This window comes from Perca flavescens, chromosome 10 (assembly GCF_004354835.1).
Source record: "Perca flavescens isolate YP-PL-M2 chromosome 10, PFLA_1.0, whole genome shotgun sequence".
NCBI classification, from domain to species: Eukaryota; Metazoa; Chordata; class Actinopteri; order Perciformes; family Percidae; genus Perca; species Perca flavescens.
The window spans coordinates 19,495,661-19,512,959 of record NC_041340.1 but is presented as its reverse complement, the minus strand read 5'-3'; the positions used below and the strand labels follow the sequence as shown (position 1 = coordinate 19,512,959).

Here is a 17,299-nt window from a genome sequence, read left to right as displayed (position 1 = left end):
TTTACTCCCTAATGTTCATCTTAATCCTGATTCACTTTGCTTTGTCCTCTAACTGAAAACTAAAGTAGTAAACTGTGCTCATGTTGCTTCTTATGGAGCAAAGATATTCAATGTATGAAGAATAAGAAAAGAATAACACAGTGACCAGTAAAATAGAAATACATGCACAATGTAATGTAATCTTGCAGTAAACATCGCCTTTGTGAACCCAGAATATTAGATCTCCATGTACTGTATGGAAAGTAATTATTCATCATACCAAATGCTTGAAATCACAAAAGATTATCCGTGTTCCTTCAGGTGTTTTAAATAGGAACTTCTTGTCAAAGCCTTCTTTCCATTCTGCCACTGCTGTCAGAATCCCCAGTTGCCCTGGATTAAGGCTTCTGCAAAGTGTGTAAAGTAATAATTCTACTATGTTGCTCTTCTAATGGGATTAGGTGGAATCATCTTAATGATGCCTTGAAGAGAAGCTTTGAAAAGGCAACAGCACAGAAAGTTGGCTGGGATGCCCCTCACCCGTAAATTCTCGACTAATGTCCAGGCTGCTTTTTTTCCCCCTTTTTCTATGTTATTGTTGAGCCTTTGCTTTGGCCTGATTGGAGGTGATTATTAACCGTAATCAATTTTTTTTTTTATTCTGTCGCCTCCTAGATTCATTCAATGTATTTATTGTCAGTGTCAATATATTCCAGAAAATATGTGAGAAGGGTGTTTATTTTAACTTAATCATCTTTTGGAAGCTGTAGTTTGAGGTGCTGGTGTATTGTATTGCATTATATCGAGAGGTGTTTAATGTTTACTTCAAAACCAAATAAGGTTAACAAAATATTAGAAATACATCAGAATATTGCAATACAGTTCAACAGCATCACAATCTACAGGACCCAAAAGACCTTTAAGATCAAACACCTCTCTAAAATAGTTTCACCAAAGCTGAACATTACAACCATCATAAAGGCAGGAGTCATTGCAGGTATGTTGCATCAGTGTGTATTAGTTTTAGTCAGGTGTTCCTGATAAACTGGCAATTGAATCGTATACTACCTCTACCTCTCTCTCTATATACACGCACACACATGTGCACACATGCGCGCGCGCACACACACACACACACACACACACACACACACACACACACGGTGCACTTAACATCTTCACCACATTATGATAAGCTTCTGTTGCTACACATACCAGGACAATGTCCATGTAGCTGTTTAAGTTTTGATGCTGATGAGAGTGGAAGACGGTGTTTGCTATTCTTGGAGACCGGCAGCAACAGAGCTGAAGCTGAAATGATATAGGCAAGTCATTATTTTATAAATAGTTATCTTCATTTTTATGTGGAAAGCGGAGCAACCTCACTAAACAATTTCAGCTGTTTCAACCATCAGATTCTCTGCAGGCCAGCACTCTCCTTTATTATTCAGACCTTTTTTTAAAGAAATGGGCCAAGCACCCATGCAGGCCTGCTCCTGCAGCACTGCCTGCTGCATATTCAGTACTGCATGACTGATAAGAAACTAAAAATAGGCATTACATAGTGCTAAATTGATAAATACAGGTAGAATTTGCTGATGCACGGAAAATGTAAATGAGACACCAAAGTGTGGATAATCTGTGCTTTACATTTGCCAATATGCAATTGCCCTACACATGCAAGTAATGTAAACTATATATGCAAGTGCTCTATAAAGGATACAGCATATTCTGCATTATCTTTAATGGTGGCTGATGAAATTATATCTCTGTCTGTCCCTCTTCGTTTTGATATATATCAGGCTGGATGGGAATGTGCAGGTATTGTTTGATAGATCCACATCTCCTTTCCCATCTGGGAGAGTTGACATTTTAATTTCCGCAGGCAGAGAAAATGTGTGGCAGACACCAAGGCTGCTAGTGTATCTGTAACACTGATACACTTTTTGGAGTGGGTGAGCGTGCTAATCTAATATAAGGCTTTATAGCATTGCATGCCTCTGACATCAGTTTGTGTCTGGCTGTGCATGTGGAAACTGCTTTAGAGAACAAAGAAAAGGGTGGAAAAGCTCCCTCTGGTGGCAAAACGTGGAAATGACATGCCACTTCTTTTGTGCCTTACATGTGTCTGTGTGTCCATACATTCAATTATTTAGCATGTGACCACTCTGTATGTGGCAGTCTATTGACTGGTATTGTTATTGAGGTTCTGTGTCAGTATTGATCCATGGATAGTTGGTCTTGTCCCATTTTACATTCTGATTAAAGCCAAACAGTCCATGCCCTCTTCCCCAGTGAACTGTTTGATTGACAAATCTAGGTTAGCCAGGCCTGACTATAAAGATAGATTTATTCTTAATCCCACCAAAAATGTTTGATTCAGGCTGTTTCTGTGTGTGAGTGGGAAACAGATAAATGAGAATAGGACAGAAAGCAAGGGTACATGGAGGGTGTGTGTCCTCTATCACATTAAAGGCTTGTATAAAATGGGTAAATATGCACAATGTGGAAAATATATATAAACATTTCAATCTAATATCACTCATATTTTTTTGTTTGTATGGTTGTGGATAGTGAAAAATAAATGCCCTGTCCTTGGCATATGTACTGAGTGCTCATAAAGAGGGGTGCGGAGGAGGGGGGTGCAGGGAGGGGCACAGACAGGGGCTGCATCTGCATCACCATGGATACAAGAGGGGAGATAGTGAATCTATTATGGGTGCACCCTGTGAAAGCAGAGCTCTATCAGACACTGACATTGTCTCTAGGCACAGTGTTGAGCCAATCAGAGTGTCCATTACATTCACATTGATTCTAGCTGACCAATCAGATTTCCAAGCTACATTTGCTTTTATCAAAGCTTGTTGTGCATCCCGTTTTATTTACAGTTTTGATTAATGATCTGTCATTGCAATACAAACCCCTGTGCCTCTGCTTTCACAACCTGTTTGCTGGATTAATGTTTTTTTTTCTTTTTCTTAACAAGTTAACAAACACACTGTTTCTCTTTTTTTGTCTCTCTGACCAGTTCAATATTTCGCTGTCACATGACTCTTAAACACAAAAACACATGCAAATCACACAAATCCTGACAATTACTTCCTGCAGTTAAACTCCACAAAAAGACACTAATGCTGTATTACTACGAATTATTGTGAATTCACCGTTACAGGTGCAATAACACACCCTGTCTCTGTTGAAATGTGTATGCAAGGCTTCATTATGCTGAGGATATTTTGGCTTTTATGAACAGAGGGCCCTTTACACTACAGATCATCTGTAAACTGACACAATTTATCAATGTTTGTATATTTAAATTAAGCAATGGTTAGCGTTCGTGCATTGATGGATAGCATAAAACACCACAAAGTACTGAAAATAAAATGTATTAGCAATATAGGTGTACTGAGTTAAAATCTAAAGTATACTGTCCTATCTCCCTGATTGGACAATGACAGCTAATGACAACATCAAATAGAACAATCACTTCAGCAACAATAGCAAGCTGTTTCTCCTGCCTGTTGTTTTACAGTAGAGTAACTGATTATGTGATTTTTGGGCATTGTGCCATCCCTTTCCAAATGAGTGAACACTGTTTTGGTGTGCCTCTAGTTTTATCTCAAGGGTATGTGCATGTCTGCATTTGGGCATGCTCCATATTGCTGTGTCCTGGTTTTCATTGTGTACCGGCTCATGTTTCCCTGGCCCCGCCCCTGTCCTACTTACTCCAGAAACCAGTGGAGGCAAGCACAGATTTAGAAATAAATGATTAAGTGCTATTTGGATTAAATACTAAGTGATGTATCTTCCCTTCACCTCTCTCCCTATCTATCCATAACAGATTATATTATGGATCATACCTTTGTGTAACTTTTCATGTGTAGCTGTATGTGTTCATACAAGTAAGAGTCTAGCCTTCTAGGTGTATATAAGGTACTCATTGTGTCTGTGCACAGCTAGGGATCATGATTTAAAATACAAAATCCCCAAAAAACAATTTTTTTAATGTTTCATATGGTAGCTAGGGAGGTAAATCTCCAATTTTAGAACATACCCCCTCATGAAAAGCAAGTATATCCCTGTCTATTTTTAGACATCTTTATCTTCCCAAGTGCCATTTGCCTTCCTCCCCACTTCATTTGAGTTCCTCTTCTGCAATATCAATTCCTATGTCCTGTTTCTATTACATTAAGCCAGTCTTGTTACCTCTTTATCTCCATACACCTCTGCGTTATCAGAGAATATAAGTCATTACAGCACTGCAATTGGGTGTGGCACTGTTTCTAAAATAAAGTGATGCATGAGTAATATCAGAGCTGTTTATCAGAGAATCACCAGATAATTAGAACCTAATCAATTAGACACTTCAGCACACAAAGAAAAAGCATAAAATAAAATAGATCTTAACAAGAAGCATGATATAGTACGGGAGGGTTGGTACTGAGTAAAGCAGGAAACGTGCGCAAGGAGTAGGTTGCCCCCTTGTGCCGTGATGAGCTCTACTCCACACAAAAATAGTACAATGACATCAGTTTCTCATCACATGAAGCAGGATGTAGTGTGCACACTGCAGGAGTGGGGGTGGTCCCCAGAGTCTTGGCCCAGAGAGGGTACTGTGGGTTGGGCATGGCTGACTGCAAAGGTCAGGCTCTCTGTGGGGCTGTGGGGGTGGAAAGAGAAGTGAGCACTGCTGTTAAAGTGAATCTGTCATAATGAATATGCAACTGCAGTGCTACATTATCAATGCATGAGCAGCCCAACAGCAACTGCGGACAGCCTAGTGTGTTATGCATACAAGTGGGGTTTGAGAGGTGTGTGTGTGTGTGTGTGTGTGTGTGTGTGTGTGTTTCTGCGCCTGTCACAGTGTCATCCGATTCATTCAGTGAGATTAGAAGGGCTACGTGAAAGTGAACTGTTTAGATAAAAATCTAGAAGTGAGTAGGAAGTCCAGTGAATTACTTTTTATACTATTCAGTGCCTTTGGAAAAAAAATAAACCCATAGGCTTCTGCATTAGTGAGGGTGTGTGTGTTGGTTTGTGCACACATGCATCATGTCTGTGCCTGAGATGGCGTTGCTATGGAGACAAGAGAGCTGTGCAGAAGGAGAGAAGAAAGGGGGGAGAGACTCGCCTTGGAGCATGTTCAGATAGCACCCTTCCCCCATCAACTCACACACAGATGAACAGTACAGTACACACCCTTATAACACACACTCATAAGCACACACACAGCTGATGGTTATGCAAAGGACTATCATAAAATTGTTAGTATGGAGGAGATATAGAAGATAATTTGGTAACTATATGTGGTGGCAGCCCTTTAATAATGCAGTAAACACGTGTAACACTGCTGCCGACTGCTTCCGCCCATGCCACCCCCTCCTTTCACCTACTGCTCACTCTGCCCCTTTAATCACACTGCATACTGTTTCTCCTTTTAACTTCATCACGTGATAGGTAAACCACAGACAGAGAAGCAGGTTAAAAGGCACACATGCATCCAACTACTAGATTTATTATGCACAGCTCCCTGTGTTTAGGGAGTAAACTGTGTGTTTTCTTAACCACCATTTATTTACAATTAATTATTCAGCAAATTAAATTATCATATTCTCAGGAATGTGACTTTTATTAATGCATACAGAGTTCATATATAAAAACTGAAATACTGTCTTCATGAGGACATGGTTAATTTAATCAACTAAAACTTTATCAATGAAAACTGCACATGTGTATCTGCCTCTGTGTGTATGGGTTTGCATATTATTATTATATACTTTTTCTACATTTGTGCATACATAGCTATTAATGGATTAATTGACCACTCTGCAGATGCTTCCCAGAGGAGCTGTATTTGGCATTGGAAGAGGAGGTGTTGTGTGTTCAGCATCTTTTATGTCTCCATGACACAATCAGTGTTTTGCCCTCCAATTGGATTCAGAACTACAGCCTCTGATATCATTCACAAACTGTGTGAGGGCAATGCAGTACTATGTTTGCTTGGGGACTGTAAATGTAGATACTACTGTAGCTGTTCATTATTTCTTGGAAGGTTGTGACTGGTACTAGTAAAGGGGTTTTAATAAACATTTAAATGGCTTGCTCACATCTGAAGCTTACAAAACAAGGTCACACAAAGCAGAATCCCTGGTACAATAAAGATACGTTCTCTTTGATTTTATTAGAAAATTAATCCAGACTAAAGTCCTGTAAGGTCGGTGCAGTATAGACCGTGACCTACGTGTGTGTGTGTGTGTGTGTGTGTGTGTGTGTGTGTGTGTGTGTCCTACATGTACATTCATTCAATGTCCTTGTATTGTACATACAATTTTTAATTGCATTACATTAGGAAAATTGAGCGCACAGGTCTTCTTTTGTGAGCTATTATTATTATTGCATTTTTGGGTTAGCGGATGACTGCAGCTCAGTGTGTGATGGTTATTAATATTTTCAAATCAAATCATGTTTCCTGGAAATAGGACAAGAATTTCTGAACCCCAGGCTTAATCCTGGGATTACAGACAAGGGAATGTCCATAAACTCATGACTACTGTCTCTTTTGAAATGTGGAGGAACACTAAATTACACCAAAATACAATAAGAAAATGTATAATTTATTTCTAAAAATGTTTGCCAGTTTTGAAAATGTTTGTTATGACTGAAATCATTATTTGTACAAATATGTAGTAAATTGATACCATATTTAAAAAGATGTGTGTGTGAACAGACTATATATGAAGGAGTTCTGACACAGTCACACACATCAGGACAAGCAGAGGCTTTATATACAAAGCCATTGTGTGCTGTCCATGGTGCTGAAATGCAATTTTGAGATTTTATTTGATTTAGGCTATTCAGCAGCACATATATTTATCTATATTTTATGGCGTGACGTGGCTGTGTTCACTGCTCTCTGCATGCTGTCTATTTCACCACGTGGCGCCACTGTTGATCCATCAGAGACAGCGGTACTCTCTGATACAACGAGGCCCCTCCCGTTTTCAGGCGATTGGGACATTTCTTCATTCTTTGTTAGAGGGAGAACGGTGAAACAAACACAGAATTATCAGATTATATTCAAAGCTCACCTCGGTTGATCGTTTCCATAGGCTACTGCCTGCAACTTCTGACCCTGACTGGAAGTCATATTCATGTTTTGTTCATACTGGACAGAAATATGTCTTCGCCTTGTAGATGGAGCTTTTTCAGGATATATCTATGGTTCTTTCTACTGGATTGTTACTGGGAAACGGTGTCTGGGCAGCTCTCCTATTCCGTCTCAGAGGAGGTAAACCCGGGGACTCCTGTTGGAAATATCGCTAAGGACCTGAACCTTAATTCACAGGACTTGGAATCCCGTATCTTTCAAATTGTTACTGCATCAAAGAGAAAATTCTTCGAGGTAAATCTAAAGACTGGTGTTCTGTATGTCAGTGAGAGAATAGACAGAGAGGAGCTTTGCACAGATGAACTTAAATGTTCAGTAAGTGTAGAAGCCGTCATAAATAACCCTTTAAAGCTTTACCGTATTGACGTAGACATTTTAGATGTAAATGACAATGCCCCATTGTTTACGACCAAATTGCAACATTTGTACATCGCAGAGAGTACTTTACCAGGAGTGAAATTCGCATTATCTGAAGCAACTGATGCAGATGTGGGGAGAAACGGAGTCAGTACTTACAAAATAAGCCAAAATGAGCATTTCTCTTTGGCAGTGCACAAAGCAGGCGACAGCGTGTCTGCTGAGTTAGTGCTGCAGAAAGCTTTAGACCGAGAGAAGCAGCCTGTGATCACAGTGACACTAACTGCTGTAGATGGAGGGAGTCCTCCGAAATCAGGCACCTCACAGCTCGTTATCAATGTTCTAGACATTAACGATAACATTCCGATATTTAGCAAAACGTTGTACAAGACAAACATTCCCGAAAATACGCCACTGGGCACAATAGTAATCGCTGTGAACGCCACCGATGCAGATGAGGGCCTGAACAGTGAGATTGTGTATTCACTGAGAAGCAAAGATCAAGATCACGTACTTAATATCTTTGAAATTGAAAGTCAGACGGGTGTCATTAAGGTAAAAGGCAATATAGACTTTGAAGAAAAAAAGGCTTTTGAGATACGTGTAGAGGCTAGTGATAAAGGGCAGCCTCCGATGTCTGCTCACTGTAAAGTGCTGGTAGAACTCGTGGACGTGAATGATAATGCTCCGGAGATCACTGTGACATCACTACATACCACCGTCAAAGAAGACGCTAATGTAGGCACCGTAGTTGCTCTAGTGTCAGTCCTCGATAAGGATGGTGGCAAAAACGGTGATGTAAAAATTCAAATTGAAAATGAGGTTCCTCTCAAACTCGAAACAAACTACAAAAATTATTATTCGTTGTTAGTGGACGGGCCCTTGGACAGAGAGAGTGTCTCTAACTACAATGTCACCATAGTCGCCACTGATAAGGGAACACCTTCCCTCTCCGGCACGAGTGTACTATCTATACACGTTTCTGATGTAAATGATAATGCACCTCTGTTCCCAGAGCCCCTAATTAATGTATTCGTAAAGGAGAACAGTCAAGTGGGAGAAATTATTAAAACAGTGACTGCCACTGATGCTGACATTGACCAGAACAGTCAGGTGAGCTATTCTTTTTATAAAGAAAGCAGTAGCCCATTATCTACAATGATAAACATCAACTCAGAGACTGGAGATATAGTTAGCCTGCAGTCTTTTAACTACGAAGAGTTAAAAACGTTTCAGTTTAAAGTTCAGGCCACAGACTCTGGTGTTCCTCCGCTCAGCAGCAACGTGACTGTGAACGTTTTAATCCTGGATGAAAATGACAATAATCCAACAATTCTGGCGCCCTATTCTGAGCACGGCTCCGTTAACAGTGAGAGCATCCCCTATTCTGCTGAAGCGGGATACTTTGTGGCAAAGATCAGGGCTGTAGACGCAGACTCTGGATACAATGCTCTGCTTTCTTATCACCTGTCTGAGCCCAAAGGAAACAACCTCTTCCGGATCGGAACCAGCACCGGAGAAATCAGGACTAAGAGGAGAATGAGTGACAATGACCTGAAAACTCACCCCTTGGTGGTGTTGGTTTCTGATAACGGAGAACCCTCCCTGTCAGCTACTGTGTCTATTGATGTGGTGGTGGTTGAAAGCACAGCTGACATCCAGACTCAGTTCAGACACGTGCCCATAAAGGAGGAGAGCTTCTCTGATTTAAACCTGTATCTGCTGATCGCCATCGTGTCGGTGTCAGTGATCTTTCTGCTGAGTCTCATCAGTTTAATAGCTGTCAGATGCCACAGGACAGACGGCAGTTTCAGCAGATACAGCGCCCCAATGATCACCACCCACCCTGACGGGAGCTGGTCTTACTCTAAATCTACTCAGCAGTATGACGTGTGTTTCAGCTCAGATACGCTGAAGAGTGACGTAGTGGTTTTCCCCGCACCGTTTCCGCCTGTTGATGCCGAGCTGATCAGTATTAACGGAGGAGACACTTTTACCAGAACTCAGACTTTACCCAGCACAGACAAGGTAAGAGATTAAAAACATTAAGAACTCGTTGCTGCGCTTTTTCTATGTAGAGAATTAGTTCCGATATAGTGCAGTTTAATTTAGCCTACGTTATTTTTTAAAGAGAGATGCTAGGTAGCATCAAGAAACCGTCATGACCTTTACACAGACTATCCTTTGTTTTAAATTCGAAGTGAATTAATATCAAGTAAAAACAATAGTAGTTTGTAGTTTGATATTGTAGGATGTAGCTTACTTGTCATTTGTTGATGGTGCAGGTGTTTCAGGTGTTGTTTGGCTGCAGATTCGCATTCTTTTTGTGGGTCGCTATCCGTGGTGCTGAACTCCACTTTATAAACTTGCTTTCAATTTCCACAACATGATGCAAAACCAAACCGTGTTGAAGTCCACAATGTTTTAAAATGTATTTACACATGTCTTCGGCAATAACTGTTGAACAATATGTAACATGTTCCATAATTTACCTTCAAGAAAACTTTCTATTTAAGATTTGCAGTCACTCTGCTCTACACTTTTAAAAAGTCAGTGCATTTCTGTATTTACCACAACAAATAACTCAATGTCACTGCTGCAAGGCATTTAAATCAGAATGTCAGTTAATTTAAAAAAAAGAAAAAGAAACAAGAACCCTTTAGTAAAACAATATTAGTTTCAGTAATAAGTGGCTTCAAGTTCTTGTTAATTATTTTACCTTTTATTTTCGCAATTCCTTCATGTTTAAGGAGAAGTCAGAATGTATAAATTTTTCGAAGAATGTTGTGTTTGATGTAGCTGTATTCATGACATATGTCCACAAGGGGACACTGTAGACCATCACATTTGGACGATCTCTTTGGTGGCTAAGGGCTCCTCCCAGATTCAGCGGATGATGTTTCTGTGGGCTTTGTTACAAAGAGAGGTCGGACGACAAAGAACAGTTGTCTTGATGGTCGCGGACATGCCGACATTTTTTATTGGAATATATCTTTTCTGATCTTGATCTCTTTGTTGTGACGTATTGTCCAGATTTGCCTAGATGGTCCTTCTCGATGTATGGAATAATGCATTTGCCGAGCAGAAGGAGCTCTGTGTGGATATCTCTCTTGGTCGTGCTGCTGGATTGTTACTGGGAAGCGGTGTCTGGGCAGCTCTCTTACTCCGTCTCAGAGGAGGTAAATCTGGGGACTGTTGTCGGAAATATCGCTAAAGATCTGAACATCAATGTCCAGGATTTGGAGTCCCGCATGTTTCAGATCGTTGCAGGATCAAAGAGAAAATATCTCGAGGTAAACGTAAAGACTGGTGTCCTGTACGTTAATGAGAGAATAGATCGAGAGGAACTCTGCGGCGATGAACCAAAATGTTCCCTCAGTGTAGAAGCAGTTATTAATAACCCTTTAAAACTGTACCGGATTGAAATAATCATTTTAGATGTGAATGATAATTCCCCGTCATTCCTCAGCACGTCGCAGATAATTAACATAACTGAGAATACAGCAGCAGGGGCTAAATTCCCTCTGCATCCAGCTCACGATGCAGATGTCGGTAAAAATACTGTAAATAGCTACAAGCTTAGCCAAAATGAACACTTCTCTCTCGCTACACATAAAGGAGAGAGTGTTACCGCCGAATTACTGCTACAGAAAGTTTTAGACAGAGAAAAACAGTCTGTGATCCGACTCATACTGACTGCCATTGATGGAGGCACTCCTGCTAAATCTGGCAGTATGACTATAATAGTGAATGTATTGGACATTAATGATAATCCTCCTGTATTCAACCAAACTCTCTATAAAGCCAGTGTGTATGAGAACGCTAAGATAGGAACATCGATAATAACATTAAATGCGACTGATTTGGATGCAGGCCCAAATGGACAGGTAGTATATTCGTTCAGTGAAGTAGGCCGAGGTAAACAAACTGATCTGTTTGCTATCGATGAAAAAACTGGGACTGTAACAAATAAAAATAATATAGATTTTGAAGACAATAATGCTTTTGAAATTCGAGTACAAGCCAGTGATGGGGCAGTTTTTCCGATGACATCACATGCCAAATTATTGATTGAAGTTTTAGACGTCAATGATAATGCCCCTGAAATTTCAGTTACTTCACTGTTGAACACCGTGAAGGAGGATGCGTCTATTGGCGCCGCCATTGCGCTTGTTTCAGTATTTGATAAAGACGGAGGTAAAAATGGGATGATGAACTGTAAAATTTCCAATCATGTTCCTTTTAAATTGGAGTCCAATTATAAGAATTACTACTCGTTGGTGGTGGACGGTCCTCTTGACAGAGAGAGCGCATCTCAATACAATATCACCATCACAGCGACTGATGAGGGCAGCCCACCTCTCTCCACCACGAGCGTTATTAATGTGCACGTCTCAGATGTGAATGATAATACACCTATGTTCACAGAAAACATAATCAATGTATATGTGAAAGAAAACAGTCCAGTAGGAGCAGTTTTAAAAAAGGTTTCAGCAACTGATGCAGACATCGATCAAAACGGTCAGGTGAGCTATTCATTTTTACAAAGTAACAGTAACTCATTGCCACTCTCGACTATGGTAAACATCAACTCAGAGACTGGAGATATAGTCAGCCTGCAGTCTTTTAACTACGAAGAGTTAAACACGTTTCAGTTTAAAGTTCAGGCCACAGACTCTGGTGTTCCTCCGCTCAGCAGCAACGTGACTGTGAACGTTTTAATCCTGGATGAAAATGACAATATTCCAACAATTCTGGCGCCCTATTCCGAGCACGGCTCCGTTAACAGTGAGAGCATCCCCTATTCTGCTGAAGCGGGATACTTTGTGGCAAAGATCAGGGCTGTAGACGCAGACTCTGGATACAATGCGCTGCTTTCTTATCACCTGTCTGAGCCTAAAGGAAACAACCTCTTCCGGATCGGAACCAGCACCGGAGAAATCAGGACTAAGAGGAGAATGAGTGACAATGACCTGAAAACTCACCCCTTGGTGGTGTTGGTTTCTGATAACGGAGAACCCTCCCTGTCAGCTACTGTGTCTATTGATGTGGTGGTGGTTGAAAGCACAGCTGACATCCAGACTCAGTTCAGACACGTGCCCATAAAGGAGGAGAGCTTCTCTGATTTAAACCTGTATCTGCTGATCGCCATCGTGTCGGTGTCAGTGATCTTTCTGCTGAGTCTCATCAGTTTAATAGCGGTCAGATGCCACAGGACAGACGGCAGTTTCAGCAGGTACAGCGCCCCAATGATCACCACCCACCCTGACGGGAGCTGGTCTTACTCTAAATCTACTCAGCAGTATGACGTGTGTTTCAGCTCAGACACGCTGAAGAGTGACGTAGTGGTTTTCCCCGCACCGTTTCCGCCTGTAGATGCTGAGCTGATCAGTATTAACGGAGGAGACACTTTTACCAGAACTCAGACTTTACCCAGCACAGACAAGGTAAGAACAATATGGCTTTGCCTAATTAGGCATGTTGTTTTACTACAGTTATGTCGAGAATTGTGTTGGAGTTGATGCAGTTTCACTTAAAAATACTTTCCAAACAATGATGTGCCATGTCACTAAGTCCGTAGGTTATTACACAATAAAAGCTACTTCGGCATTCAGATTGATTTACTGTATACATATTCTATTGAGTATGTTTATGAAAGCATGTCTTAAATGTGGGATTTCTGATCTCAACCATTACTTGCTGCAGGTTTGGTTTTTTATCAGTGGTGCTGAACGCACGTTTCAGATCTTGTTTTGTTTTAGTGCTGGGCAAGATATCGATATTATATCGATATTGTGATATGAGACTAGATATCGTCTTAGATTTTGGATATCGTAATATCGTGAGATGACAGTGTTGTCTCTTACTGGTTTTAAAGGCTGCATTACAGTAAAGTGATGTACTTTTCTGAACTTATCAGACTGTTCCAGCTGTTCTATTATTTGCCTTTTCCCCACTTAGACATTATGTCCACATTACTGATGAATATTCATCTAAAATCTAAGTGTGAAGATATTTTGTTAAAGCACCAATTGTCAACCCTAGAATATCGCTGCGATATCGCTATCGAGGTATTTGGTCAAGAATATGTGATATCTCATTTTCTCCTATCGCCCAGCCCTATTTTGTTTCTAAACCACAGGACAAAAGAAAACAAATTGGCTTATTAATGAGAATAATTGCAACCCTGTCTCCTAGAAATTAAGTTTATATAATTTGTATATACTTGACAATATAATTTTTCTACATAATATATTACATAATTTATCAGCAAATTGAGTGTGAATATGCCATTAGTCAAAAGAGAATAGGAAAGTGGTGTGAAAGTGGGTTTTTTTTGTGTACTTACTAAACTAAAATATCTTCCTCGAACATAAACATAACTTCTGTAACCTCAACAGCTAACTCGTCAAGTATTAAACGAGTGTCTAAAATAGTTCAAATTACAAAAAAAATACAAAAAGGTATACACTTTAAATTTAAAGGACGTGTAATCATATAGGCAGTTTTGCTGACTCTTCCTTGAGATATGGAACGGCTTAGCTACATGTTCAAGGGGAAAGTCAGGATGCAAGCGTCTTACTAAATTTGTAATGGGTTATGTTGACTGTAGTTCGTGCAAGTGTCCACATGGGGACATTGTAGACCATCACATTTAGACTTTCTCTTTGGTGGATCGGGGCTCCTCCCTTTCAAATGAAGATGATGTATCTCGGGTGATTGAAACAAAGAGACTTCGAGGGCATAAGAGAACGGTACGATGACCATACTCTTATTGTAGTGTAAATATGCCGAAAACTCATTTCGTGTATTTGGTTATTCTGCTTAGTTTCTTGATTTGAGTGATGTTATTGGCCGAATCTTTCTATGCATTTTCTCGATGTATGGAATAATGCATTTGCCGAGCAGAAGGAGCTCTGTGTGGATATCTCTCTTGGTCGTGCTGCTGGATTGTTACTGGGAAGCGGTGTCTGGGCAGCTCTCTTACTCCGTCTCAGAGGAGGTAAATCTGGGGACTGTTGTCGGAAATATCGCTAAAGATCTGAACATCAATGTCCAGGATTTGGAGTCCCGCATGTTTCAGATCGTTGCAGGATCAAAGAGAAAATATCTCGAGGTAAACCTAAAGACTGGTGTCCTGTACGTTAATGAGAGAATAGATCGAGAGGAACTCTGCGGCGATGAACCAAAATGTTCCCTCAGTGTAGAAGCAGTTATTAATAACCCTTTAAAACTGTACCGGATTGAAATAATCATTTTAGATGTGAATGATAATTCCCCGTCATTCCTCAGCACATCTCAATTAATGAACATTACAGAGAGTACAGCAGCAGGGGCTAAATTCCCTCTGCATCCAGCTCACGATGCAGATGTCGGTAAAAATACTGTAAATAGCTACAAGCTTAGCCAAAATGAACACTTCTCTCTCGCTACACATAAAGGAGAGAGTGTAACTCCCGAATTACTGCTACAGAAAGTTTTAGACAGAGAAAAACAGTCTGTGATCCGACTTACACTGACTGCTATTGATGGAGGGACTCCTGCTAAATCTGGCACTATGGTAATTATAATTAATGTATTGGACAGTAATGATAATCATCCTGTATTCAGCCAAACACTCTATAAAGCCAGTGTGTATGAGAACGCTAAGATAGGAACATCGATAATAACATTAAATGCGACTGATTTGGATGCAGGCCCAAATGGACAAGTATTTTATACCTTCAGTGCAGGAGGCCGAGGGAAACAAACTGATCTGTTTGCTATAGATGAAAAAACTGGGACCGTAACAAATAAAAAGAATATAGATTTTGAAGAGAATAATGCTTTTGAGATTCGAGTCCAAGCCAGTGATGGAGCTTCATCTCCTCTCACTTCAAATGCCAAACTATTGATTGAAGTTTTAGACGTCAATGACAATGCCCCTGAAATTTCAGTTACTTCACTGTTGAACACCGTGAAGGAGGATGCGTCTGTTGGCGCCGCCATTGCGCTTGTTTCAGTATTTGATAAAGACGGAGGTAAAAATGGGATGATGAACTGTAACATTTTCAATCATGTTCCTTTTAAATTGGAGTCCAATTATAAGAATTACTACTCGTTGGTGGTGGACGGTCCTCTTGACAGAGAGAGCGCATCTCAATACAATATCACCATCACAGCGACTGATGAGGGCAGCCCACCTCTCTCCACCACGAGCGTTATTAATGTGCACGTCTCAGATGTGAATGATAATACACCTATGTTCACAGAAAACATAATCAATGTATATGTGAAAGAAAACAGTCCAGTAGGAGCAGTTTTAAAAAAGGTTTCAGCAATTGACGCAGACATCGATCAAAACGGTCAGGTGAGCTATTCATTTTTACAAAGTAACAGTAACTCATTGCCACTCTCGACTATGATAAACATCAACTCAGAGACTGGAGATATAGTCAGCCTGCAGTCTTTTAACTACGAAGAGTTAAAAACGTTTCAGTTTAAAGTTCAGGCCACAGACTCTGGTGTTCCTCCGCTCAGCAGCAACGTGACTGTGAACGTTTTAATCCTGGATGAAAATGACAATATTCCAACAATTCTCGCGCCCTATTCCGAGCACGGCTCCGTTAACAGTGAGAGCATCCCCTATTCTGCTGAACCGGGATACTTTGTGGCAAAGATCAGGGCTGTAGACGCAGACTCAGGATACAATGCGCTGCTTTCTTATCACCTTTCTGAGCCCAAAGGAAACAACCTCTTCCGGATCGGAACCAGCACCGGAGAAATCAGAACTAAGAGGAGAATGAGTGACAATGACCTGAAAACTCACCCCTTGGTGGTGTTGGTTTCTGATAACGGAGAACCCTCCCTGTCAGCTACTGTGTCTATTGATGTGGTGGTGGTTGAAAGCACAGCTGACATCCAGACTCAGTTCAGACACGTGCCCATAAAGGAGGAGAGCTTCTCTGATTTAAACCTGTATCTGCTGATCGCCATCGTGTCGGTGTCAGTGATCTTTCTGCTGAGTCTCATCAGTTTAATAGCTGTCAGATGCCACAGGACAGACGGCAGTTTCAGCAGGTACAGCGCCCCAATGATCACCACCCACCCTGACGGGAGCTGGTCTTACTCTAAATCTACTCAGCAGTATGACGTGTGTTTCAGCTCAGACACGCTGAAGAGTGACGTAGTGGTTTTCCCCGCACCGTTTCCGCCTGTAGATGCTGATCTGATCAGTATTAACGGAGGAGACACTTTTACCAGAACTCAGACTTTACCCAACACAGACAAGGTAAGAAAAAGCAACACGTTTCAGTGCTAGTTTTTCAGGGCTGTGTCTGAGAAAATGTCCTGCCGTGTTCATTTTTTCTTATGTATGAAAAGGAAATTACTTTGTAATAACTTTCTGTTTATGTATATGTGTTTTCAAATGTGCATCCTTACATACACTAAAGTAATGGTAATATTGAAGAGTAGCCTAAGCCTCTCATTAATTCTTCCGAGAGCGTTGCAGTATGTTTATGTCGTTGTCCATGGTGCTGGAATAAGCGCCACAATGTGGTGTGTGCGGTCTGGAGGGTATATTCACTGGAGTTTTCTTACAATAATCTGTCTCTTGATACATGACGTATAACTTTAATTCATAGACTTAAAGAGATATGAACAAATGCATTATTGTTTATTTTTCTTACTGTATTTGCATGTTTTTGTTCTAACACAAATCTGTAAATATCGGAATTAGACAGTTTTTGTGTCTACTGTGATGTGTGACTTCTTGTTAGCTCTAGGTTGACATGAAAGTTCAGAAGAATGTTG

At 40.6% G+C, this 17,299-nt stretch overlaps 1 protein-coding gene and 2 pseudogenes across 1 annotated transcript; all 3 read left to right on the top strand.

Annotated features, from left to right (window-relative positions):
• Positions 1–7,061: 7,061 nt before the first annotated feature.
• LOC114562392 (protocadherin alpha-3-like) lies at positions 7,062–9,544 on the top strand. Its single transcript, XM_028588771.1, has one exon. The coding sequence runs from the start codon at positions 7,157–7,159 to the stop codon at positions 9,542–9,544; it is 2,388 nt and encodes a 795-aa protein (XP_028444572.1). The 5' UTR covers positions 7,062–7,156.
• An 822-nt stretch (positions 9,545–10,366) lies between these two features.
• Positions 10,367–13,941, top strand: LOC114562391 (protocadherin alpha-10 pseudogene; annotated as a pseudogene).
• A 323-nt stretch (positions 13,942–14,264) lies between these two features.
• On the top strand, positions 14,265–17,271 carry LOC114562390 (protocadherin alpha-10 pseudogene; annotated as a pseudogene).
• Positions 17,272–17,299: the final 28 nt, after the last annotated feature.